Genomic DNA, 26560 nt, shown 5'->3' on the forward strand with positions numbered 1-26560 from the left:
GAGATTATGACCTGAGCTGAAGTCGGATGCTTAACCGACTGAGCCACCCAGGGGCTCTTTATTTCATTTTCTTGCCTAACTTCCCAGGGAAGAATCTCGAGTACAATGTTGAACAGAAGTGGTGGAAGCAGACATCCCTGTCTTGTTCCTGATCTTAGTGCAAAAGCTTTCAGTCTTTTACCAGCATGATGCGAGCTGTGGGTTTTTACAGATGCCCTTATCAGGTTGAGAATGTTTCCTTCTCTTCTTGGCTTGTTTGTGGTTTTTATCATGAAAGGGTGTTGAATTTTGTCAAATGCTCCTTCTGTATCTATTAAGAATGTTACATGACTTTTTCTCCTCTATCCTATCAACATGTTGTATTATATTGATCCGTTCTCATATATTGAACAACAAACCATGCATTCCCACTAGGTTTCCCATGCAAGTCCACTAGGTTTCAACGTATAAATCTTTCTATGAACTGGGAGACTTGGCTTGCTAATGTTTTGTTGAGGATCTTTATGTTATATTCATAAGGGCTGTTGGTCTATAGTTTTCTTTTCTTGGGATGTCTTTGGTTTTGTGATCAGGGTAAGACTGGTCTCATAAAATGAGTTTGGAAGTCTTCCCTCTTCTTCATTTTAGAAGAGGTTGTGAAGGATTGGTGTTAATTCTTCAAATATTTGGTATGACTCACCAGTGAAGCCATCTGGTCCTTGGTTTTTCTTTGTTGGAAGTTTTTTTTATTATTAATTCAATCTCTGTACTTGCTATAGGTCTAGACAGATGGTCTATTTCCTCTTCACTCAGTCTTGGTGATTTGTGTCTTTCTAGGACGATGTCCATTTCATCCGGGATATCTTTATTTGCTGGCATAAGATTGTCCAGAATATTCCCTAACCATCTTTTTTTCCCTGTCAGGTCGACTAATGTCCCTTCTTTCATTCCTGATTTTAGTTATTTGAATCCTTTCTCCTTTTTCCTTGCTGATCTAGCTAAAGTTTTGTTAACTTTGCCGATCCTTTCAAAAAACCAACTTTTGGCTTCACTGGTTTCCCTTTATTATTTGTCTCTTCTCTGCACAAGGTTTTTGTTTTGTTTTGTTTTGTTCACAATTTCCTGCGATTCTACGATTATTTCCAAACAAAAAGTACAAAAAAATGTATTGTGAACATTTATGTGCTGGGGATGTAGTATGGTGAGGACAAGAATGTATAGCTAAGTGTGGGGAGAGGGGAAGACAGATAATAAATGAGTGAACAAGACCATTTCTTGATGTGAGAAGCGCCCTGAAGAAAATGAAGGAACAGGATGTGATAGAGACAGGTGGGGAAGACTGGGGTGGCATGAGAAAAGACTCCTCCACGCAGGAGTCAGGGAAGGGCTTGCTGAGAAAGTGGTATTTGGGCTGAAATTCAAATGAAGAGAGAGGAGGTAGCCACACGACACTCTGGAGGAGGGAAGCTCTGGGCAGAGACCAGAGGCGCCATGAGCTTCAAGCGTCAGAAGAGCAGAAGGCAGCCTCTGGCTGCTGGAGCCCCGGGGCCCGAGGCAGTAGAGGGAGCCGAAGGCCTGTTCACAGACAGCCTCCCAGGCCACGGGAGGCATGAGATTTCACTTCTAAGTATACTGGGAAGTCATGGCTGGGGTTTTAAGCAGGGGAGGGGTGCGAGCTGACATTTGTAAAAGATCACTTTGGTTACAGAGTAGAAAATGGAGCAGATGGGGCCAGAAGAGAAGACGAGGAGACAGGAGGCCATTTAACAGTGGGCAGGGGGTGAAGGCGACAGACCCGGGCTCTGTATTGCAGGAGGAATCAACAGGACTTTCTGGTGTCCTGGAAGGTGGCAGGAAGGGGTCGGGGCAGTCAAGGAACGCTCCTAAGAGGTTAAGAGGTGGCCTTAGCAGCAAAGCAGACAGCAATGCCATTTACTGAGCACAGGAATCTTGTAGGCGGGACAGACGTGGGTAGTGCAGGGGAATGAAAAGTTAGGTTTCAGATCACTGAAGTCTGGGATGTCCAGTAGGTGCCCGACAAGAGACGCCAAGCAGGAAGTTGGCATTTAAATCAGGAACTCAGAGAGGCAGGCAGGCCCTGGCATATCCATCTAGAATCATCTTGAAGCCACGGGCCTGGGCGAAGCCAATAAGAGAGATGGCGTGGGCACAGAGGGGAGCCGGGCCTGCACTGAGCGTGGGGCACCCCCATATGTTCTGGCAGCCCCCAGCTCTCTTCCACTGAAGCAACTTCTCTTCTGAACCCAGACTCCACTCTCAGTTACCTGCTGGTCAGATTTCAGCCGAGCTCCCTGACTCCGTGGCAGTATGGCCCGGGGCAGGTCCCTAGTCCTCCCCGAGACTTGGTTTCTCATTTAATCAAATGTGGAGAGCAGCCCCAGGTTCATGTGAGCATCGCACGAGGGATGCCTGAGGACCCCGGCTAGCACGCTGTGGGGCTAAACCCCTGCGAAACCGGGTGATCCAGAGAGGCTGCGTGTGTTGGTAGTCCCGGACCTCGTACGTAGGAGGACCGTTGGGGAGACCCCATGCCAGGACGGCAGAGGGAATTCAGCCTGCCCACAGCTGGGCCTGGAGACCCAGTAGCCCAGGAAGAGATGGCTGCCTCATGTCCCAACCTCAGGGTCAAAAATTGAAAACCCCAAGCCCACCAAAACCATGGGCTGGGCTTGTCCCTGCCGTCACATGGCAAAGCTCACCAGCCTCTGCTAAGCGGAGGAAAAGGAACAGTAATTATAGAAACTGGCGGCCATCAGGGGCGCTGGGGGGGCTCAGTCGGTTAAGCATCTCATTCTTGGTTTCGGCTCAGGTTATGATCTCAGGGCTTCGTGGGTTTGAGCCCCACATCGGGCTCTGGGCTGGCAGTGAGGAGCCTGCTTGGGATTCTCTCTCTCTCTGTCTTCTCTCTCTGCCCCTCCCCACCTGGCACTGTCTCTGTCTCTCTCAAAATAAACAAATAAACTTAAAAAAAAAAAACTGGCCCCCACCAAATCCAATGATGTTTTTACTGCCCCAGGATGCCCTGTTCTGTGCAGCAGGCTTCCAAAGTGCTGCTGCTCTGTGCACAAGGGAGACGGGAGAGGGGTGCCTACAGACTCGAAGCAGGAAGCAGAGCAGGAAAACCCAAGGCCAGAGCATCCCAGTGGCTGTGACCTATGGGACCTGTTTCTTTCAAGGTCACGGAGCTGCCGATCTTAGAGGGCGGTCACCACCCAGTCCAACCCCATGGACAGGTAGTGTCTCTCAGAGACCTAGCATCTATCCTGCCTTCCCTTCAGTAACAACCCTGAATCTCCTCCAGGGAGAGTTTCTCCCTGCCCCGCTGTGGCATCTCGAGGTAACTGGCATCACGGTGGCCACTTTCCTAGCCAGGGTCACCCATCAGCCTTCCTCTCCTGCGACCGTGTTATCCACAGCAGGGCGACAGGATGACAAACCAACTAATGCACACTGCCCCCCGCCGCCCCCAAAAAAGACCACACCCTTGGTGCACATCCTGGATGCTGCCTAGAATCCCAACATGACCACGGGGTCCTCTGGCCTGGGTGACAGCGAGTCTTCCCAGCTACCCAAAGGCTTGCAACAAATTCCTTTGTTAGAAATTTGCTAAAGTGAGCCAGACTCCAGTTTCTTTTGCAGACAAGTGAGAATCGTATGGGTTATCCGTGCCCTCCAGTTCGATTTTACGGGGGGCGGGGGGTGCGCGGGCAGGGGGGCGGGGGGGGGGCCGAGAAACTGATTCTCTGAGAAGGCAGGTAAGTTGCTGAAGTCAAAACCAGAATGCGGGTCTCTAGAACGGAGGATTCCCAAGCTCCCTTGTCTTACTTCCTCTTCTTTAAATGGGAATGATATCTCTTCTTAGTGGTATTAATATTATTACCAATAAAACAACAAATATAACAAGAGCTGGTGTTTTGGAGCCCTTAGGAAGAGCCAGCCACGGTGCTGAGCTTTTTATAGTTATGTTCGATCCCCACAACATCGTAGCAAGGCAAGTTGCATTATTACGCCCATTTTACAGATGAGGAAGCTAAAGCAGAGGTCAGGTGAGTTGCCTGTGCTCATGAGGCTGTAAACGGTAAGCTTCGAACACGGGCCTTTCTGCTTCTTGAGCCTGTGTACTGCTGGGTTTAAATAAGGTTATATGGATGATAGCCCGTGCCTGGCACTAGGTAAGAACCGAACATGTGGGAGCTGATTTCATTTTCAATACATTTTAAAAAATGTATAATTGTTCTTTGGAATGGATAATACAGGTGCTTGGCGGGAGATTTACAAGGTGCCAACAAGGCCCCAAAGGAAGTCCTCCTATCGCCTCTGTGCCTTGCCCACCTGGTTCTATGGCCCAGAGGCAAAGTCTGTCCCCAGGTTCTCAGGCCCCCCCCCCCCCCCCCCGGGGGCGAAGCACCGCGTAGTAAAGACATGCTGCTGGGCGGCCTACCTCAGCTTAGCTCCCAGTCTCTGTGTCCAATTTGCAAGTGGAAAGAGGAGAAAATGCCAGTGCTCGCCTTCCCTTCCTTCCTTCCCTCCCTCCCTCCCTCCCTCCTTCCTTCCTTCCTTCCTCTCTCCTCTCCTCTCCCTTCCTTCCTTCCCTCCTTCCTTCCTTCCTCCCCTTCTTCCCTCCCTCCTTCTTTCCTTTTTTGACTATTAGATATTTAAAGGGCAGGAACATTCAGGGCACCTGGGTGGCTCAGTCATTTGAGCATCTGACCCCTGATTTTGGCTCAGGTCATGATCCTAGGGTTGTAGGATCGAGCCCCATGTTGGGTTCCTTGCTCAACATGGAGCCTGCTTAAGATTCTGTCTCTCTCTCTCTCTGTCTCTCTCTCCCTCTGCCCCTCCCCTGCTCATGCATGTGCACACTCTCTCTCCCCCCCAAAATAAAATGAAATAAAGGACAGGAACGTGTGATGTGTGTTGGGTGTGTACTTGATGTTTGTTGGGAAGCAGGACTGGGGTGGGGGGTGGGGGGATGCTGTGGACATGGGCCCTGGGCCAGGCTGCAGGATGTGAACGTGGCCCCACTACCTTCTGGAGGTGTGACCTTGACCAAGTCAATATTCTTCTCCAAGCCTCTGTTTCTTCATTGATAAAGGCATTGACCTCAATGACCCCCAAGGTTCCATATTTGGTGGTGACTGTGGCAAACTGCAGGGTGGATAGAAGGAGGTGACTTGGCTCCTCTTTGTGCCCTATTCTCCCAAGAACAAGCCCAGGGACCTGGGAATGAGCTGGGGAACGGCTCGGGGGCCCTCACCCACACCTTTCCCTCAGGCTCCTTCCACTTTGCCTGAATGAATGATGATGGACAACTATCTTCTTCCCCTCCCCATACCTGTACCCCCCCCCCACCTGCATCACAGACTTATAGTGGGCAGAGAAAATGCATCAAAACACAAGGCCAAGGCTCACTGTAGTTTCAAGCACCGCCTCCACTTACAGCTAAGTTCCTATTGACCAGGTGGCCCAGGTCCCCGGGCGTGTCCGTGTTCCGGATATCCACGTCATGGGGCGACACATAAAGCTTTGTGTTGTTCCGGTCAAAGAACTCAACTTCCGTGAGACCCACCCAGGACGTATGGCCCCAGTTGGACAGGATTTCCATGGTCACGTAGACGGCATCTTCGATCTCTCCGCCTCTTGTTCTCAGTTTGTCCTTAACAGACATAAAAATAACGCTAACAGGTCAAAACACGACAGGCTGGATTCAGCTCACCACTACACAACAAGTTATTTAGCCACTCAGTGCCTCAGTTTCCCCATCCATACAATGAGGATAAGAACAGCACCCATTACATATAGTTATTACAAAGATTAAATGAGCTCATATTTGAAAAGCATTTGAAACAGTTACTGTGAACAGTTGGTATTTTCCATAAGAGTTTGCAAGTAACAAAAAAAATGTTTAAAAGGCATCACATTGTGGCTGAACGTGCTCTTCTCTTCCTCATTACCAAGTGTTCATGGCCTATCGGCTGAGTTGGGGAAGGTGTTATGGGCTAAATTGTGTCCCCCACCTCCCCAAATTCAGATGCGAAAGCCCTAACCCCAGTACCTGAGCATGTTCCTATATTTGGAGACACGACCTTTAAAGAGGTAATTAAGTTAAAATGAGGCCGTGAGGGTGGGCCCAAATCCAATGTGAACCATGTCCTTAGAAGAAGGGGAAATCTGGGGGCTCCTGGGTGGCTCAGTCGGTTAAGCATCCGACTCTTGATGTCTGCTCATGACGAGATCTCACGGTTTGTGAGTTTGAGCCCCACGTGAGGCTTTGCAACGATGGCACGGAGCCTGCTTAGAATTTTCTCTCCCTCTACCCCACTCATCCTCTCTTTCTCTCTCTCAAAATAAATAAATTTTAAAAATTAAAAAAAAAAAGGGGGGGGGGTCGTAAATCTGCCCAGGAGAAACACCAGAAATGCTCATGCACACAGGAAAGATGGTGTTGAGACACAGCCAGAGGACGGCCATCAGCAAGGCAGGAGAAGAGGCCTCAGGAGCCATCAAACCTGCCCACACCTTGACCTTGGACTTCAGCCTGCAGAACTTGAGAGAAATACATCTCTGCTGTTTAGGCCACCACCCCGTCTGAGGTGTGGCTACCCTAGCAAATGAATTCAGATGACACCATCTCTCTGACAATCCCGTCACGGAGACTAAGTGAGATACGGATACTGGGGGAAGTCCCTGTCATGGGTCCTGGCCCCCCGTGTGTGCTCCCTGAGTGTCCACTTCCTCCCATGTTTTCCCTTCACTGATTTTAGCGCCGCCTCCTTCGTGGGCTGGCTTTCCAGTCCGAGGCCGCGTGAATGCCATCAATAAACAGCCACGCTGCGGAATGGCTTCCCGAGGCCCCTTCGGGCCCCGACTGCAGTGCTGGTCGCCACGGATCAGTCCCTCATAAAATGGGGCATTCCCTGCGTGCACATGCCCTCTGTTAATTAGCACTGGTAATCTGCAATGGTTCTGTGAGCAGGGAGTTGAGCAAATGAACAGCAACTGTTCCCTACTTACTTTTTTAATTAATAGCCAGCGAGACGTGCCATCGCCCTCAGCGTGTGTTTGGACGAGCCTTGATGGCCACGCAACGGGGATGGGGACGGGGAGGGAGGGAGGTCAGCTCCCAGCTCCCAGAGGGAACACAGGGCCCGCTCTTACCAGCAGACCCCGCAGGCACCGCCTGCTCTGGGCAGAGCCGGATGGGGCCCTGGCCAAGGCCCTCTGCCGCCCTGGGCCCGAGTCCCAGACTCGAAGGACAGTGATGAACCGAAGCCGGCCTCGCTCAAGTGGGGCGGCGGGGGGAGGGTGAGGAGGCTAATGAGCTGCTCCGCCAGGTGAGCGGCGGGAGGCATGAAGGGAGGTTCACCTTGGCTGCCGGCAGCAGGGGGAGGTCCAGATGGGAGGCGAGCTGCCTCGCAGAGGGGCCGGCGGATCCCACAGCCCGTGCAATCTAAAACGTGCGACGTCCTGCAGCGGGGCTTCTAAATGAAGCAGCCGGAGGGTCTACTGACTGAGGACGCGTCACAACCTGCCAGTGTCTCGAGTCGATGGCCCCCCTGCTCCTGACTCGCTCGATTTAGGATCCCTCGTGGGGGTCTAAGGTAAATGCGGGTTGGGCCGCTCCGGGTCTCCGCACTCCCTGCCCTCCTCTCTCGTGTCTCTTCTCAGCCACGACGATGGTCCCAGAGGGGGAAGGACCCCTTCTCAGCCCAAGGAGGAGCCCGACTGCTCCAATGAAACAGCGTGGCCTGTCCCCTGAGCCACCGAGGGGTGGGGGTGGGGGGGGTAGCTCTGTGATGGGTACGTGACCCAATCTCAGTTCTGTGCGTGGAAGAAATGCTCTTGGCTCCTGACTGTAGGGCCCGAGGCGATGAGGACAAGGGGCGGTAACCACTCTAGCTTTTGAGGGGTCCCAGGGAGACAGCAGAGCCGGGCCTGGGTGCTGAGGTGGGGACGGAGCTCGAGGAAGCGGCTGGCATTGTGGAGACACAGCACGAGCTGCTGGGTTGAGCCCCAACTGGTCCCCACTGTGGCGTTTGTTACAACAGTCTCTCATTTCCTTCGCTTCGTTGTAGAAGTCCGTTTGCCCTGGGTTTTCTGTTTCCTATAAAAAGACTTGATCAACCCAGGCTCTTTTTAATGTGGCTGAAGCTTTATCACACTTAGGATCTTCATGGCTGAGAAAGCCACTGTTCCGTGTGGGCGGCAGGGGTGGGGGTGGGGGGCAAAGCTTTGACTCCTCTAGATTTTTCTAGACGTCAGACTTTCAGCTGGTATTTGCCAGATCCTCCTCGCCTTGTGCCAGGCACTGAGGTGCCCACCCTCACAAAACGTTTTGTCCTCACAGCAGCCCATGGCTGTGGACTATTTACCCCGTGTGACAGCGACACCCCACGCAGGATCAGAGAGCTTAAGAAGCTGGCCTCAGGTCACATGCCGTCTAGATCATGGTGCCAGACTCAGAGCCAGACTCCGGTCTAGGCCCGGGCAGGGGGCGGAGGGGGGGGGTTTCTGCCGTCACAGGAGTTTGACATGTGGCTCTCAGAGGGCTTTGAGTTAAGTCCTCATCGGCCAAGCGGAGGGTGGGTGACCGCTGTGCTGAAGAATCACAAGAGAGGCTGGACTCAACGAGGACAAACATCACCTTTTGCAGTTAACTGATTATATCCTTAACATTTTCATTCTGCGTAACCTCCATAACGATAATTCCCCTCCTTTGATACTACTGCTCTGTGCCAATATATCATACCTTCCCGATTAACTCCGTTATCATGAGACGTTTATGTTATTTCTGGTTCTTTTTTTTTTTTTTTCCCCCTCATTCTTCCCTACTTCCAATCATTCTGCAACAGACATCTTCGCGCCTATAGCTTTTTCTCGCTGTGGAGTGATTTCCTGAGGGGGTGGGGAAGCGGGATCGCTGGGCTGGGAGGACATTAAGTATTTCTACGGCTCTTCTTAAACCCGGTCTTTGTGCTTTTCAAGAGAGTTCCTTCCACCCGTTTCTATTGCTGCCAGCTGAGTAAGCCTGCTGTAACCCTGCAAGTCCAGAGCCTATCATCAAAAATAATCTGCAAACTCCGATATCAGATAGGACATTAAGGTTGCTCGAATCTGCATTTCTTTTTAAATTTTTTATGTTTATTTTATTTTGAGAGAGAGAGAGAGCGCGCGCCAGTAGGAGAGGGGCATAAAGAGAGGGAGACACAGAATCCGAAGCAGGCTCCAGGCTCTGACCTGTCAGCACAGAGCCCGATGCAGGCCTCGAACTCATGAACCGTGAGATCATGACCTGAGCTGAAATCAGATGCTTAACCCACTGAGCCACCCAGGCGCCCCTGAATCTGCATTTCTGGATTACCAGCGATGTTGGACATTTTCCTGTGGGTTTACATGCTATTTTATATTTTGCCTTTTGTGTGGACAGGCTCCTCTCTGCTGCAGCATTTAGTGCCATCACATGTACATCTGGGTGCTGGGCAGGAGGAGGATGGAGACTCGGGCAGAGAGAGGTGAAGTTTACCACTGTGGCAGCCATCCCCCCCCCCCCCCCCCGCCTGCCCTGCAGAGAGATAATTACCCCGAGGGGCCCTTCCTCCCTGACCTTTCGCGCGAGATGCTGGATGCATCTGGAAACCCCCAGAAGCCGAGCATCTCACCTCTGGATCCGGCACTGGCTCCTCTGTCGGTGAAACAGCCCTGCTGAGGCGGACAGAGTCGCTTTCGATGGCCTGGAGGACTTTCAGAAGCCTTTGCTGTTGTCTGAAATGTGATTTGGTTTCAGCAAACGGGTGGTAACAGATGGTATGCAACAGAGAGCGTGCCCGTCAGGGCCCCGCACTGGCTTTTCTATTTCAGAAGAAGCGGCGGTTTGAGGAGAGAGTACCCACCCCGCACGCGGTTCAAAGGCGCACACAGGCTGTTTCCCCCCTTTATCATAACCACACAATTCGTGATCAAAGAAGAGGAAATTGGGGCAAGGCAGCCCGCAGACTCCCTCGGCTGGGCAGGGGCTGGAGCAGCGGGGTGGCAAAGGACAGCAGGCGGGCGGAATCCAGTCCGCAGCCTGAGAGCTCAGCATGGTTTTTACCTTTTGAAGGGTTGTTAAGACAAACAAACAAACAAAAAGTGAAAAGCCCTACTCACTAGGGCATTCGCTGTGTGGCCCTTTGTTAAACACACGTTTGCTACTCCCGGCCTAGAGACTCACTTTGTACCTCTTGCTTCTGAGGATGCGGGCGTTCCCAACTCAGCAGAGTGTGGTTTGCAAATGCACCCCACGCGTGTGCGGTTTAAGGCTGCGGAGCCGCAAGACCCCGGAGCACCAAGGATCTTGAGGGTGGAAAATGCGGCTCCCAGTGGGGTGTGTGTGTGCTGCCTATAAACAGGACCGCATTGGGTGTGAGGTCGCCTCTGGCACCAGCCCGTGGGCACAAGGGGAACCAGCGAGGGCTTACTTATGGCCACAGTGATGCACGGCCATGGTTTCCAGGCTCTGGGGTCTGTAGACTCCTAGAGGGATGGCTGGAATGGCCTGTTCAGAGTTTTTCTGCAAATCAGGGGAAGGAAACTCCTCTGCGGTGGACACAGACCCGGAGGGTGCACAGCTTGGCCCGGAAATTCCTCTTTCGTGCAGTGGAGAAAAAGCCCTCGTCCCTCTCCGGGCTGCTGCGGTCCCCGGCGGGGGCCCCAGCTTAGTGCCCAGCACGCCAGCTGGATTTCAGCCCCCCTTGCCCCTCAGACAGGCACGGGCCTTCTGCATAGACCACGGCGCGTGCAGCCCCACACACCGGCCGGGGCAGCGGGGCTGTGGGCCACGCTCACCCTCCACCCCCCAGGCCAGCACCCCCTGCTGCGTGGCGTACTTCTGGGGAGGCCTCTGAGGAGGATGAAGTCTTACACCGGGCTGGACCGAATCCAACAGGCGCAGACACGTTTGCCGGGAACACATCGAGTCTGTTCTGGGCTTTCGGGCTGGAGGGGGAGGGAGGCTAGAGTGCCAGGGGGCAGTTTTACGGGGTCTGAAAGAACACAGGAGGAGCAAAGCAAAACCTCAGCTAACGAGATCCTCATGGCTGCACTGCTGTGGGGCTCTCGGCTGTGTTTGGAAGCAGGCTCGGTACCTACCTGCTCCCCAGCAGGCCGATTCTGTCAATGGCTTCACGGACGACTGTGGTTCCCCCCGTGGCCCTGCACGGCTCCTGCGGGCTGGTCCTGCCAGTCGCCTCAGGGGTAGGAAGTGGCTGAGGACGGAGAAGCTTATTAGACAGGAGGAGGGAACAGGAATGAGCATAACAGCCTTTTCCCTGGGCTGATTAGATCCAGGATCCCTCCCCGCCCCACCTCCACCCGGGGCCATGATCTTTGCAAAGAGACAGACACGTCAGTTTCTTCTGGTCCGGGAGGTCCCAGGAAGCAATCTCTTCAATCAGCTAAGGCAAACATTTTCTCTCAAAGTCTTTCCCCATCTCAACCATACCCCTGCTCTGTTTGCTACAAAGTAACCAGACTCCATGGAGCATTCCAGTGACATCCTTAGGGCCCTTTCATTTTTAATCCTCCTTCTCTTACATTTGTCGTCTAAACTAGACACGTGCTCTGCTCTCTATCTGCAAGTGAGTTTAGTCGCCGGCAGCTCGGTGGGTTGGGGGTGGGTCAGGTCATCCAGAAATCCCGGGCCGTGCGGCGGGCAGGGCCGCAGACTGGTCAGAAATGTCAGCTGGCAATGGCTCAGGATGACTGGGAAATAAGAGACCAAGCAGGAGGGACGCATAAAGAAAACCACTATGGTGCTCTGGCGTCCTGCCCTGCCTACCGCCCTCTCCCGTGGGCGCTCTCTCCTCCTATCCCAGCCTCACTCTCTACCCCCTACCCTCTTGTGTCCCCCTTGTGTTCCCTCTTCCCCCACCAGTCAGGCTTCTGTCTTCCCGCTCCTGGGTCAGGCTGGGCTCATTCCCACTTCAGAGGGCCTCCTGTTGCTTCCACCTGGACTGCTGTCCCCTGTTGTCGGCTCATTCCCTAAGAGACGGGGCTCAGCTCAAACGGCACCTTCCCAGGGGCTCCCTTGGACCACACTTTCGGAGGCAGCAACCATCTATGATCTTTTACTGTCCTCTCTCTCTGAAAGCACCTTGTTTATTTATGGCTTTACTTGATTGTTTTCTGGAAGTTCCACGAGGCCAGGGGCTAATCTGACCTGATTTAGCCACTCTGTATTCTAAGCACAGGGCACAGACCTGTGCACAATCTAACAAAGACGTTTCTGGGTGTCCCATTAATAATTCATGGGTCCCCCTTGTGTCTATTTGCAGGGGCTGTCTTGGCTGAGATAGGTCTGAGTGACCTAGTAGATACAGACGTTATTTATTTATTCAGGATACTAAGATCTGTTTTTGTGTTGTCTTGTCGGGAAACCAAAACGTAACAAGGAGCTGGAGTCCCCAGGCCTGGGTGAATTCCGGCTTCCACTTGTAACCTCGGGCAAGCTGTGCCAGCCCGGGTCTCCCCATCTGTGAAATGGGCAGGACAGCTGCCCAGGGAACACAGTGAGTGTCTGCTGGGACCACGTGGGGAAAGCCCTGTGGAGGCCACCGGGTGCCGTGGGGCACAGTGGGCACCGGGGTTTGCTGTGCTCAGGCCTTCACCAACCTCAGCGCTCTCTTCCTTCCCCTTCAGTAGACTGGTCCACGATTTTGCTGGTGGTCCCTCCGTGTCCTGGAATGAGGTAATCACACGATCTGAGGTCATAACAAAGCCAGGCGCTGTTGCCTCCTCACTAATAGATGAGGGCACAGAGGCACGGGGGCTGTCTCGAGATCCTAGAGACACAAATGTCAGGGGCATGGGGGCCCGGGGTGGCTCAGCCGGTTGAAAGCCCGACTCTTGATTTCAGCTCAGGTCATGATCTCACAGTCATGAGATCGAGCCCCGCGTTGGGCTCTGTGTTGACGGTGCAGAGCCTGCTTGGGATTCTCTCTCTCCCTCTCTGCCCCTGCTCTGCTCGTGCTCTCTCTCACACACAAAGTAAATAAATAAACCTTAAAAAAAGGTGTCAGAGGCAAAGGAGTGAGCTTGAGGAAGACAGACAATAGGGTGCTGCTGCTCGATGAACGCCCCAGAGGGCAGCCCCTAACAGAGCCTGGGGAGAAACTGGTGGTGTGGACGGGGCCCCAGGCCTGTGGGCAGGCATACCTCTGCGCCTTCCAAAGACGTGACCTGAGTGAGCCACCTTGCTCTCTGGGTGCCATGAGTCACATCTAGGAAATGGGGCGATGAGACCAGGCCTGCCTGTTTCTGGCCTACTGGGGGCAACGAGTAGGACAAGCTACGATAAAGGGCTTCGGCCGGTGAGGCGGTTTCTCGGCTTCTGAGAAAGGATGTGTGCTCGGGGGCGCGTCCACAGCCTCCAGCTCCCGAAGGGTCCCTACTCCGCCCCACCATGTAGCTTCCTGCTTCCTGCTCAAAGCTGAAGGCAGTGGGCACCAACCCAAACCCCTGCAGGGCCATGGAGGTCTCCTGAACAGGTGCAGTGGGTCAGGGGCAGGACAACAGGAGGTGCTGAGGGCGGCGGAGGCCCGAGAGGCTCACTCTCTGGGGAATGAGGTCTTTCCGGAGAAGCCGGGGCTCTTGTCTACTCTATTCTTTCCCTCAGCCACCAGTTTGCAACCCTGGGCTGAGGCTTCCAGGGCTCGCCGGGAGGTCGGCAAGGATCAGAGGCAAACAGGCATTCACCTTTGGCCTTCGGAAATAAACAAAGAATGGAAGGAAGGTGACGAAATGGGCACTTGGGTAGGTCAGTGAGCGACTGCGCATCCAGCAGCGGACGAGCAGCTAGTCTGAGGTCAGGGACGCCCACAACGTCTCTCTCCTCACCGCGGGCTCTTTGCAAATGCTGCTCAGACACCACGGGGTCCCTGAGTAGCCTCCTGTGTCGTCCTTCCCCTGCGCCCCAGAACGCACCTGCAGCGGGCTGCTGGGGGCCTCCCCTTTTCTGCTGAGGAGCGCCCTCTGCAGGGCTTCGTTCTCCACCTGGATGGCCCTGAGCACAGCCGAGGCATCTTCCTCTCGGTCCTCAGCCTCGCGCACGGGTTTCCGGGTTGCTGATAGGGGTCTCTCTCGTCGGCTCCCGGGTCCTGCAGGCAGAAAACAGGGGGTGCTCCTTTATATATATATTATGTTATTGCGTTCTCAGAGTGCAGCTCAAAAATCTATTAGACCCAAATTGAGAAGCACTCTATAAAACAACTGGCCTGTACTCTCCAAGAATGTCAAGGTCACGAAAGACAAAGAAAGCCTGGAGAGCTGTTCCAAATTAAAGGAGACTGGGCAGACATGGCAACAGAAGGCAGTGGCGATCCTGGCACTGGATCCCGGGTGGGAAAACACTGCCATAAAGGACATTATGGCAGCAAGGGGAGAAATCCCAGTACAGTTTGCGGTTTAGATAACGGTATTATATTAATGCTAAATATTCAGAATTCCCTAAGTGTAACTGTGGTCATGTAAAATGAATGAATGCCCCTAGTCTTAGGAGCTACACGGTGCGGTGTTCAGGGGTAAAAGGGGCAATCTCAGATGGTTAAAAAGCACACACACACACACACACACACACACGTGCACAGAAAGTACAAATATAAATCAACGAGGACAAGGGGTGCCTGGCTGGCTCGGTAGGAAGAGCCTGCAACTCTTGAGTCACTAGTCGTGAATCCAAGCCCCACGACGGGCCTAGAGCTTACTAAGAGAAAAAAAAAAAAAAAAATCAAATCAACCAATCAATCAGTCAATTAACTGGGACAAAATGTTAACAACCAGTGAGTCGGGTTGGAGGATATATGGAGTGTCGTTTGTACATCCTTGCAACTTGAAGAGTGAAATCGCACCTAAGTAAAAGTTGTAAAAAAAAAAAAATTAACCCTCGCACAAAGTACCTGTAAGCGAGAACATATGCTATCATGGAGACAGACGGGCATTTTGGAGTGTTTTGCTTTATTCTGTCTTGTTTTTCCACGGGTAACAAGAATTGCAAAGAATGTACATCTTAGTTGAAGAGAAAAGTATTGCGGAGCTGGGGTCGATTCCAGAAGTTCCAAGGAAAGGACAATCAGCCTCACACAGTGTAAAGAGACATATGCTAACAGCACCCCGTGAGACTGGCCAGGTGAAATAAATTCTGGGATACCCACCTAACAGTACTATGGAGCATAAAAAGAAACACATAGTCAACTATCTGCAGATGGAATGAGATGATGGCCTGAACTTGCTTCCTAATCATCTGGGCAGTGGCTGGGGATGTAGACGAAATGACACTGGCCACCGATTCATGATTGCCAAGGTCAGGTAATGGACACAACCGAGTCCCCATGACATCCTCCCAGTCACTTACATGTGGACTCTTTCAATATTAAACAAACAAACAAAATCTCCACTTAAAAACAGAACTCAAGATGTTTCTATTGGAATGCTTAAAGATGCTTCTACCTATTGAATTTCATCCCCTTGGCAAATATTTATTGAGTGCCGCTGTGTCAGGCTCTGTCCTTGGCACTGGGGACACAGCAGTGACCAGACAGATCAAGAACCTCGCCCTTGTATAGTAAGACAACAAGCCGGGGAATAAGAAACAAAACAGAGTGTTAGACGTCAGAAAATGCTGTGGAAAAACAGGCAAAGCAGAACAGAGTGGGGCTGGAGGGTGGTGCTGTGCTCCAGGCACCAGTGAGGTGAGACCTGTGTGTGCTTTGTTACTGGAGCACCAAGGTGCAGCCGGGGAAACGGGTTCAGGAGGCCTAAGTGGGGGTGGTAGGGCCAGGTCACTCAGGGCCTTGCTCTGAGTGAAATGGGGAGCCACTGCAGGTTCTAGGGCAAGGGAGTGCTTGACCTGACTTAGGCGCTGAGTGGGGGACAGACTGAATGAGGGGAGGTGGAGGTGACAGCAGGGAGACCAGGCAGTGGCAGAGGCGGGACACAGGCTGCTCAGATCCCGCGGACATAGTAAAGACAGGACCCAGGGATGTGGCTGCGGGAGAGGAACAGTTGAGCTGGGAAGGCTGTGGGTGGAGCAGGTTTGGGAGCAGAGAGCAGGGGCTCAGTTCGGACAGATTGGGTCCAAGATGTGATTCTGGCATCGGAGTGGAGCCGTCGGGTTGCGTGAACGCACCGTGCTGGAGACAGATGTGAATTCAACAGCAGCGACTGGACCGCATCATTAAGTGATGTCAAAGATAACCAAGTGGGAATTCACAGGTACGACCTCTTGGGATGCATAAAATAGCATCCATCCATCTTTACGACCTTGGTAAGCCATCCGGGTGGAGCACTGGGGGTTCCTCTTGGAGCACGTGACCCTTCTGCTATGTTGTGTTACAGAACGTGGGGTCTGAAGGAGAGTTCTGGAAGCGACATCCAGAATGGCACCGGGAGGAGAGGCACGGAAACCCAGCAGCTCCGCTGGGCTGGCTTCCAGGACGGCCGGGCACTGGGTTGATGGGAGGCCGTGGGTTTTTATGGAAAAGCTAAACCAACATGAACAGTATCAGTTTCCACCAGGCACCCAGGGAGTGGCTGTGAATTTGAATGCCCTGGGCTGGGGGCCACAGCCCAGCTCCAGCCAGCACCTGCCATATAGGGCTACACTCCTTTTTTTAAATTTTTTAATTAATGTTTACTTATTTTTGAGAGAGAGAGAGAGAGAGAAACAGAGAGTGAGCGGGGGAGGGTCAGAGAGGGAGACACCAAATCCAAAACAGGCTCCTGGCTCTGAGCTGTCAGCACAGAGCCCGACGTGGGGCTCAAACCCACAGACCGTGAGATCGTGACCTGAGCTGAGGTTGGACACTTGACCGACTGAGCCACCCAGGCGCCCCCATGTAGGTCTACACGCTTAGCGTCGCCTTTTTTTCCCCCGAAGAAAAGCTAGAATCAGAAATCTATGTGAAATCCCCTGAATTTTACCTGTTCATGACATAGCCTGGTTTTTAAGAAACCTTATGAAGGCCAACAGAACCCAAGGGGCTGGCCTACCCCAAGGCCATGACAAGTCCAAGCTGCTCTCCCACGAGGGTCAAGAGCACCCAAAGGAACCTCGCATGGCTGCAGATGGCCGGTCTGGGCTATAAACAGCAAGTGGGTCATTTTCTGACTTTGGTGTACTGTCCCCTCATCATTGCCCCGATGCCGCTCCTCAGGACAGGAAGGTAAGGGGCTGCTGGATAAGTGACCCGGGATTCTGCTCACCCCAGTCGAGGCTGCTTTATGGTCTCCCCTGGTTGCCCTTCTTCCCAGCGACCCAAACACAGAGCAGAAAGAACGCAAGGGCTGGTAGCAGCTAGGGCTTAAGATGCTGATGGGGGTGGGGATCCTTGATGGGGGTGTGGAAATGCCCCCTTGGGGGGGACGCAGGGGGCCTCACGGGGCTCAGGTCCTGGAAGCAGCTGGGGGGAGGGGACTCGGTCTTGAGCTACACCGAAGCTAGAACTGAAAAATCCACACGGTCGCCCCAAGGGTGGCTGAAGCGGAAATGGGTTCCCGCAAGGCAAACGCATGAATGACGCAGGCTCTCGACCTTCGCTAGGCTGTGGAATGACACGCTGCTCTGGTAGAACAGCACAGCCCTGCCTCAGAGCCCACAGTCGTGGGGCAGGGACAGACACGGATCACGCAGGTGCACCGCGACCTACCGGCAGGTGGGGGACAAGTGGCAGGGTAAAGGCTGGAGAGGATAGAGGGAGTGGACACTATTTGAGGCACTTGGTGAGGGAAGGCCACATCTGAGCGGAGACCTAAGGGCAGTGAGCCCTGTGAATACCCCTATGGCGGAGGGTGGGGGGGGTTGCTCCTGGCCAGGGAACAGCAGGTGCCAAGGCCCTGAGGTGGGCTGGGCTTGGGGGTTGGGTTCTCATGCAGCCCCGAGGCCATGTCAGCCCAACAGGCCTCAAGCTACAAGCCGGGTGACTGGCACGATGATTTTTGTCAAAGGAACGTATGGAAAGTCGTTTCGACCCCAGAGCTTGTCGGTCTCGGTATTTGCGAATAGCACCAAAGCAATGCCGTTTCCTCCATCAGCTGCAGTGCAGCAGAGCTAAAAAATTTAAGGCCCCTTCAGATGCTCTAGAGGATTCTATAAATAAGGGACCAAGGTCTATAAATAAGAGACAAGTGTGCCCAGGCTCTAACAGTGGGGGTGCGAACCCCCACGTTGGTGGAAGGCTCAGGCAGCACCAAGACCAGCAGAACAAAAGCTCCTTCTCCATTTCCTGCGCGGAGCGCTTAGAAAGTCGGTCTACAAGGAGCTGTGTGGTGCCCCTGCCTTGTTACTGTCTTTACGTGCGCAGGTGGCCCGTCCTCTCGTGCCTCAGTGGTCTGGGGCTGGGGAGGAACGGTGCACCCGAGTTTAACTTTCTGTCCTCGGTCGCTGCACCCCTGTGCTCGCCTCTTCTTGGAAAAGGATATCGAGGACGGCGTGTTCTTCCAGTGGGGTCCAGTTCTGCCTACACAAACGCTTCTGCCCCAAGTGAATTTCACTGGGGAGGGAATGCTCCCCTGGCAACAGGATCATCTCCGGCTGCCTGTGCCCTCTGAGTCCTATTATGCTAAGAAGACGCTTTGAAAAATGAAATCACCCTCTTCCCAAGTGAAGGTCAACCCTGCAGCTCCGTTCCCAGAGCTTTCCCCGCCCGTGGTTTCCGAGAGACGTCTCTGCACACGGTGCCGGCGTCCTCCTGAACCCCATTTCTGCTGACCAGCTTGTGTTTACGGTGCATTTCCTCACGACACACGAGGCGACCACCTTTTAACTCGTTTTGATGCTCTCATTGCTCACTTGGGTGAGCCAGCTTCGCACCAGCCTGAACCCCACAGGGGGGTGGATTTATTTTCATCACACACCTAGAGAATGGCAGATTTATTCACACAATAAATTTGTGCCACCAGCAGGAACCAAATTGCACATTTTAATTTATCCCACACTGCTCTTTTCTGGTGGAAAACCATCCCTCTTCTGGTCACTTCACTTTCTCTTCCCTTCGCCGAAATTTGCCTTTTTTTCTCTCTTACAGAGAAACAAAGAGCATATCAACATGGGAAATTTACCATGAATACAACACATGTCACAAAAGAAGACAGGGGGATGCGGGGCTCCCGGTGGACTCACGAGCCAGGTAACTTGCTCCCAACTGCCAGCCGGGACTCCAAAAAACGCAAAGTCAGAGTCTCTGCAAAATTATCCCTTACCGCCATGTGTGGGACCTTTGAGGTCACCTGGGAATCCACTGGAAGGGCAGATACTACATCTGAGAATAACAAGGGTCTATCGTAAAGATCATAAGCCAGCAGCCCACAGGCCAAAACCACCTGCAGATGTGTGTTGTGTGACTTTTACTATTTTTTTTATTGGAAATAGATGCTAAGCTTTTTTTTTTCTTTTTCTTTTTTTTTTTAAAGAGGAAATCCACCTGATAATTAGAATTCCTGGAGTTTCTTGAAAAATCATAGGAACACAGGGTGCCTGGGTGGTTCTGTCAGTTAAGCATCCGACTTGGTTTTGGCCCAGGTCATGATCTCATGGTTTGGGGGTTCAAGACCTACATCAGGGTCTACACTGACAGCTGCAGAGCCTGCTTGGGGTTCTCTGTCTCCCTCGGTCTCTGCCCCTCCCCCACTCACTCTCGATCTCTCTCTCTCTAAATAAATAAACATTTAAAACAAAAATCCTATGATCTGGGAACCTATGACCAGACGGCTTTCCCATGTGGGGATGATATGCTGGAGTTGGGTAGTGGGGCCCCCTTTAGACGGGTTATAAGCCCTCTGGGTTCTACGGGGCACCCCTACTCCCTGTGGTCACATGACCATCAGCTTGGAGACTGTGCACTTACTTGCGTGGCAAAAGGTCCAGGGTAACCAGCTGACTTAGCTGGCCCTGGGGGCCATCTGTGGGCCATGCCTGAGACTAGAGATGTGGTTCTCAAAGTGTGATCCTGTTTTGTCCTGAGATGCCCACACTCATCCCTAAACTCCTGAGACCGGGTGGCTTAGTTGGCTAAGCGCTGGACTTTGGCTCAGGTCATGATCTCACAGTTTGTGAGTTCGAGCCCCACATCAGTCTCTGCTGTCAGTGCACAGCCCGCTTTGGATCCTCTGTCTCCCTCTCTCTCTGTCCCTCCCCTGTGCTCTCTCTTTCTCTCAAAAATAGCAAATAAGCATTCAAAAAAATAAAACAAAATAACATCCTGAGATGCCCACACTCGCCTCTCAAATTCAACTGGCAGGTGGGAAGGGGGGCTACACCCGGCACAATGGTCTACACCTGAGTACTCAACCCTCCATGCAGCTGACGACAGCACAGCCTCACCAAGCCACACGCTTCCCGTGGCCTAAGAGGCTGTGACCAGTGTCCACTACCTCCTCCCCTCCCTGGCCCCCCGATGCAACATCACTCACCGAGGGGTGGAGTCTATTTCTCCAGCTGGGCTCAGCTTGGTGACTTTCTTTGGCCAACAGACCACTGGACAGTCAAGACCAAGCAGAGTCTGCAAAAAGCACTTACACGGGGGCGCCCGGGTGGCTCAGTCGGTCAAGGGTCCGACTTCAGCTCAGGTCATGATCTCACGGTCCGTGAGTTCGAGCCCCGCGTCGGGGCTCGGTGCTGGCAGCTCAGAGCCTGGAACCTGCTTCGGATTCTGTGTCTCTCTCTCTCTCTCTCTGCCCCTCCCCCACCCATGCTCTGTCACGCCAGGGACTGGCTGTCCGAGACCATCCAGCCCAGGCAGCCACCAGCTCCCTCTGGAGCCGCCCAGCCCGTCTGAGCAAAAAAGGGCTGTTGTTTCAGCCACCGCATTTTGGGGTAGTTTGTTGGGCGGCTATAAATAGCTGATACACATGGATTGTCAAGGCCTGTGTTCTTCTGTCTCGAGAGTGTCTCCGGGCCTCTCCGTGGGCAGGTGCTGTCTGTGACTCGAACACTCATCATGTTACTGCCCCGGGAATGCACGTGGTTTCCGAGGAAGGCAATGAGGGCTCCCCGCGCCACCCTGACTACGTGACTCCGCTCCTTCCTCTGGGATCCTAACAGCCCTTTGCTCCACGCCCTGCCTCTGGAGCATCTTTAGCAAAATGTCCTGGGTGCTTAATTTGCACATGAAATGAAGAGCAGTTTGCTTTTGTCTTTCCTGTAAGGGGAACACCATCACAGCGCCCATGTTTTCTTCGGGGGAACCAGCCCTTCCCCTCTCTTCTCAGGCTACAGAGTTTGGACGGATCTGACCCTGCTCCTCGCCCAGCCTTTCCCTGTGACCACGGAGATTGGAGATCCGTTCAGGGGAGAGCTGGTTCCTGGGCTCTGCTGAATTATTAGCAAAGGAGGAGTTCCTTTCTCTAGGGCTGCTGGGCCAGCAAAAAGAGAGCCTAGAGGCCCTGGGGGCCATCCGTGGGCCATGCCTGAGACTAGAGATGTGGTTCTCAAAGTGTGATCCCTGGATCGGTAACCTCAGCATCATCGGAATTTGTTACAGGATCAAAATACTTAGGCTCCAAGATGCAGCGAAGTAGAAGCTGGGGCTGGGTCCAACAATCCGTGTTTTCATTTGCTTGGCAAAGAATTCTGATGCACATTCCAAGTTTGAGACCCTGCTGGACTGGAGGAGAGAGGAGCTAAGTGATGAAGAAACAGCTTCCTGGTGATATCATCCGGGCACCTAGATCCCACCATGCCTGACGCCAAATCTATAGTCCTGGACTCTCCAGGTCTGTGAGCAATACATTTTCCTTTGTTGCTTTAGCCAGTTTGGGTTTCTGTCACTTGCTATTAATAATGAACACGGACTAACTACTAACTATAAGACTCTGGACTTCGGCAGAGTGGTCTTTCTGCTGCTGGTACCTGACAGAAATGCTAAGTACAGGGCTGTCAGGGTCCTCTAATTCAATCACACTGAGGGTGTTACTTTATTTCTACGGTTGGCAGCTTGTCTGAGAAAAGTGGTTCAGATATATCACTTCCCTGGAGCATTCTGACAACTTTGACAGTAAACTTTGTGCATTAAAGACTAATGTTCTTTCACCCTCAATAGGGCAACAGGTCTCTGGAAGTCTCCTGGGTAGAGATGGGAGTAACGGGACATGAGGTCCCTTCATTAGAACCAGCACAGTTACAGTGACAGAGGGGAATAAGCTCTCATGCATCATACGCGCATTTAATTGACACAAATTCAATCTTATGACCTTGGCCAAAAGAAAAGGGGCAAGGGGGGAAATAACTCTACAAAGAGTACAGGCAACAGGTTGTACTTCTGGTAACGTTCACCCGGACCCAACTCTTCCTTAGAGCACAGCTAGAAAAGCTGGCCCAAGTCTTATACAAACCTGATTGAAAAAAAAGACATTTGTTGGCAGGCATGGAGAATGAACAGGGCTGTGAGGGACTACAGGAGAATGAACAGGGCCAAAAGAAGGCAGGAGAAGGAAACCCAGAGAGGTGAACCCACAAGGAGCTGTTGACTCTTGAGTGAGCCGCTGCTAGCTGGGAGGCTGAGCGGAGCTGGTGACAGACTTGGGGTCACAGCCCGAGAGTCAGGGTGACCTGGCAAAAGCCAGGATGGAAGGGCACAGAAAGGTTAACAACATGGGCAGTCCAGATCACTACTGTGTAAAATTAAGAGTAATAGTGATAATAATGACGATGCCGTCACCTAGTGAGGTTTAAAATCTAGAGAGAATTAAACAGCATGACAATGATAGCATTTAAGTTGGGAGGGGAATAAATGGAGTTACAGAGTTGTAAGGTCCTTTCACTGAGTGAGAAGTGGTAAACTTGCTAATTTAAAGTAGACTCGGGTAAGTCAAGAATGCGTGTTGCAATCTCAGGTGATGACGGGAAGGATAATAAAAGAATGTATAACTAACGAGCTAATAGAGAAAGGAGGAATAACAGAAAGTAATCAGCTCAAAAGAGGGCAAGAAAGGAGAGAGAGAGGAACATAAAACAGGCAGAGCCAATAAAAAGCAAACAATACGATAGTAGATTTAAACTCAAGTATATCAGCAATTACATTAAATGTAAATGGACTAAATGTGCCCATTAAAACACGTAGATTGTTAGAGGATAAAAATAAAACCCAATTACATGCTGCTTATGAGAGACAAACTTCAACGTAAGGAAGGAGAGAGTTTCAAAGCAAAGGAGGAAAGAAGATACACCATGTAAACAGTGACCGAAAGAAAGTTGGTGGGCTTTAGGGCAAAGAGCATCACTAGATTGAAAAAGCGACAATGCGGTGATCAAAGGTTCCATTCACCATGGAGATATAAAGAGGCTGATTTGTGCGTGACCCTCAAAAGCCCGCCCCACAAATACAAAGCATATAAGCAGTCCAGATTGTGCCTGGAAGGGGTGAGATGGTTTGATGTCACTGTCTCGTCAGGAAGTCTCAGGTTCCTTGTGCCTCTGGGGATGTGAACACCCAGCACCCTGAGCACAATGCCAGAGTCTAAAAACACACATTTTCAGGGTGCCTGGGTGATTCAGTTGATTAAGCATCCGACCTGGGCTCAGGTCACGATCTCACAGTTTGTGGGTTCGAGCCCTGCATCGGGCTCTGTGCTGACCGCTCAGAGTCTGGAGCCTGCTTCGGATTCTGTGTCTCCCTCTCTCTCTGCCCCTCCCCCATTCACGCTCCATCTCTCTCTCTCTCAAAAATAAACAAGCATAAAATTTTTTTTTTAAATAAATAAATCAATAAAAAATAAAAACACAGTTTCACTGCAACCCAGACCCTAGACAGAGCCAACTGGTTCATCTGGGGCTCAGCCAAGGAGCTGGGATTGTTCCCATCCTGGAGGAGAGACGATGCTCTGGGGTTGTCTACATATATACACATACATGCTGCCCTTCAGCATCAGTCTGACAGATTTCCAAGGGTTTCTTTGGCCACCTGCACTTCTGACCTTCAGAATATAATCCCCGTGTGAAAAGTGGCTCCACCGTAATCCCAGCACGAGGGTGGGGACAACGCCACGGTTTTCAACTTTCCTTTCTTCAAATGTGGCTTATGTAGGGGCCAAATGTATTTGACGGGCTGAGCTCCAAATGTGTTCAAAATGAAGATTCCATTACCTCAGACAGGGTCTTCTTTCGGGGAGTCGATGGGACAAATCGCTCTAAGAACCAAATGCCAGAGACAGCGGGTGATCTGACTTTGATCAGATGGCCCAGTGACACACATTTTTTATATGCATCCACGATTCTTTGCCACGGAAGCTCACAGCCACAACTGTACCGCCCTCACGTACCCATTTGTTCACCCCCTGGCTTCATCGTGTTTTCTCTACTCTTGTTTTCTCTTCACCCTCACTTCCTCAGGTATGTGTTTGTCTAACGCCACAGGTTATATGTAGTTTGTTAAAATATGCCAGAACTTTCTGGAGAATGGCCGATGATAGATTGATTAATTAATTAAGCTCTGCTTCTCAAAATGTTGTCCATGAAGGTCTGTGTTATGGGTTGAACTGAGTCCCCATAAAGGATGCTGGGGTCCTAACCCCCAGGCCCTGTCAACGTGACCTTCCTTGGAAATGGGGTTATTTGCAGATAATTGGGTTAATATGAGGTCGCAAGGGTGGACCTTCATCCAATATGACTGATATCCTTATAAAAAGGGGAAATCTGGACACGTAGACAGATGCCCACGCAGGAGAGCACCACGTGAAGGTTGGAGTTCCATTGCCCCGAGTCAAGGCACTACAGGGAACTAGAAGGAGGCCCGGCACAGATTCTGCCCTAGAGCCTTCAGAAGGAACACGGCCCTGCTGACACCTTAGTCTTGGACTTCTGGCTTCCAGAGCTGTGAGGCGATACATTTCTGCTCTTCGACTCGATCAGACTGTGGTATTTTGTTATAGCAGCAACCGTAGGAAACTAAGACGCTATTCAAAATTGTTTTAGTTGATGCACTAAAATTTTGTTCAGCTTGGAGAATATTAACAGTTATATGCTGACATCAATGAGAATTAGAAAAAAAAAGTATCTCCTGTGACTCAGTTCTGTGATTTCAGGCTTGTTTTCGGTTCGGACCGGCCCGACGTGGGTACGTCGTAAGCGAGTCACATTTTAGCGGGCACGCGAGGGGCCATGCGGTGGCGTGGCTAAGAAAACAGACTCTGAAGCCAGGTTTTCAAGCACTGGTTTCGCCGCTCGCTGGCTGTGTGACTTTGGACAGACTCCTCAACCTCTCTGTGCCTTGGTCTCCTCTGTGAAATGGTGTTGCTAACAGCATCCGCCGCCCGGGGTGGTTTAGATGATTACACGCAAGATGACATGCGTGTTGTAAAACATGCCGCTTTCGGTTCAGTGCTTGGTAAATGCCGGCTTTTCGCTTTATTACCCAGACGCGGGACATCTAGTGATCGCAGCGCACGCATGAGGGAGGGGAGTCCCAGTGAGCTCAGCAGGACGGACCAGACTTTTGTCTCCTGAAGCTGCGGTTAACGGAGCCAGTTTGGGTGTCGGAGAAACAGCATCACGCGGGATTTACCATCTGCACCCTCCACGTGCTGTTGGCCCTCCAAGAGCTGACGGGGCCCTTATCTCGTCCCCTGGCCCCCCCCCCCCTCCTTCCCAGCTTCTTGGTCCTTCATCCAACCAAAGCAGATAGATCCAAAACTCACCACGTTTGTCTGACATCTTACATGTTACATCTGACTCTTCACCCCTGTCGACTACATCTCGAAAGACCTATTTACAAATATGGCCTCTCCAACCCTATCGGCGGCTGTGACCTTGGCATGCCCTTGTCAACATATCACTTCTGCAGTGATTCCCTTTCCACGTCTACCTTCCTCGGGTCCCCCCAGTGCAAGCATCTTTCTAGGCTCTGGCTTTTGCCAAGAAGTCCCAGGAGCCAGTTTGGTCCTAACTCTGCCCACTGGATTCTGGCTCTTCGTGTGGGTAGGACGCAGACAACTCCACCACCCGCAGCCTCTGTCTGGTTGTGGTTCGGGGTCACTCCCGCTGAGGCAGGACGCAGATCAGACCCAGCCTTCCTGCAGTGGGCTTAGCACTGAATACTACCTGTCCAGATCCAGCGGCCTGGCTTACTTGGGTCTCCCTTGCTCCCTTGCTAGATCTCAGGACCTGCACCAGCCAAGTGACAAGCCAGGGAGTCCCCCATCACTGCCGAGTCTCGGCTCTGCCGTCCTCTCACAGCAGGCTCCCCACCGCCCAGCTCCTTGCCCTTGGTTGTTCAGGATAAATGGCACAACTAGTCTTATATGCTTACAACAGACTCCTCGGTTGCTGTCAGGAATCCGGCCACTGGTAAGACTCAGAGACGAGCCACCACCTTCCCCATCCTCTAGTCCCACATCCACCCTGGCTCCCGACAAGCCACACTCCATGTGGCAGCCACAGGGACCTTGTTCCAATATAAAGCAGGTCAGTGCCAAGTCCCTCCCCCGGCCCCTGCTCACCTCTGTGACCCCTCACCCGCCACGCTCTGGCCTCCAGCCTTCTTTCTTATTCTTGAGCCAACTGAGCAGCTCTTTCCTACCTCAGGGCCTTTGCACAGGC

General features: G+C 52.2%; 1 protein-coding gene across 1 annotated transcript in view; it reads right to left on the bottom strand.

The window, feature by feature from the left end:
* The window catches only part of KATNIP (katanin interacting protein), a 195188-nt gene that overhangs the window by 59936 nt on the left and 108692 nt on the right, over positions 1 to 26560 (bottom strand). The window contains exons 11-15 of the mRNA XM_086692622.1: positions 13960 to 14132; positions 12649 to 12714; positions 11128 to 11243; positions 9660 to 9762; positions 5441 to 5656 (exon numbers count right to left, since the gene is read on the bottom strand). Of these exons, the coding sequence (XP_086548748.1) occupies positions 5441 to 5656; positions 9660 to 9762; positions 11128 to 11243; positions 12649 to 12714; positions 13960 to 14132 (674 nt within the window). The remainder of the gene's footprint in view (positions 1 to 5440; positions 5657 to 9659; positions 9763 to 11127; positions 11244 to 12648; positions 12715 to 13959; positions 14133 to 26560) is intronic.

This window comes from Puma concolor, chromosome E3 (genome assembly GCF_028749965.1).
Source record: "Puma concolor isolate L17-30 chromosome E3, mPumCon1.1.hap2, whole genome shotgun sequence".
Classification (NCBI taxonomy): domain Eukaryota; kingdom Metazoa; phylum Chordata; class Mammalia; order Carnivora; family Felidae; genus Puma; species Puma concolor.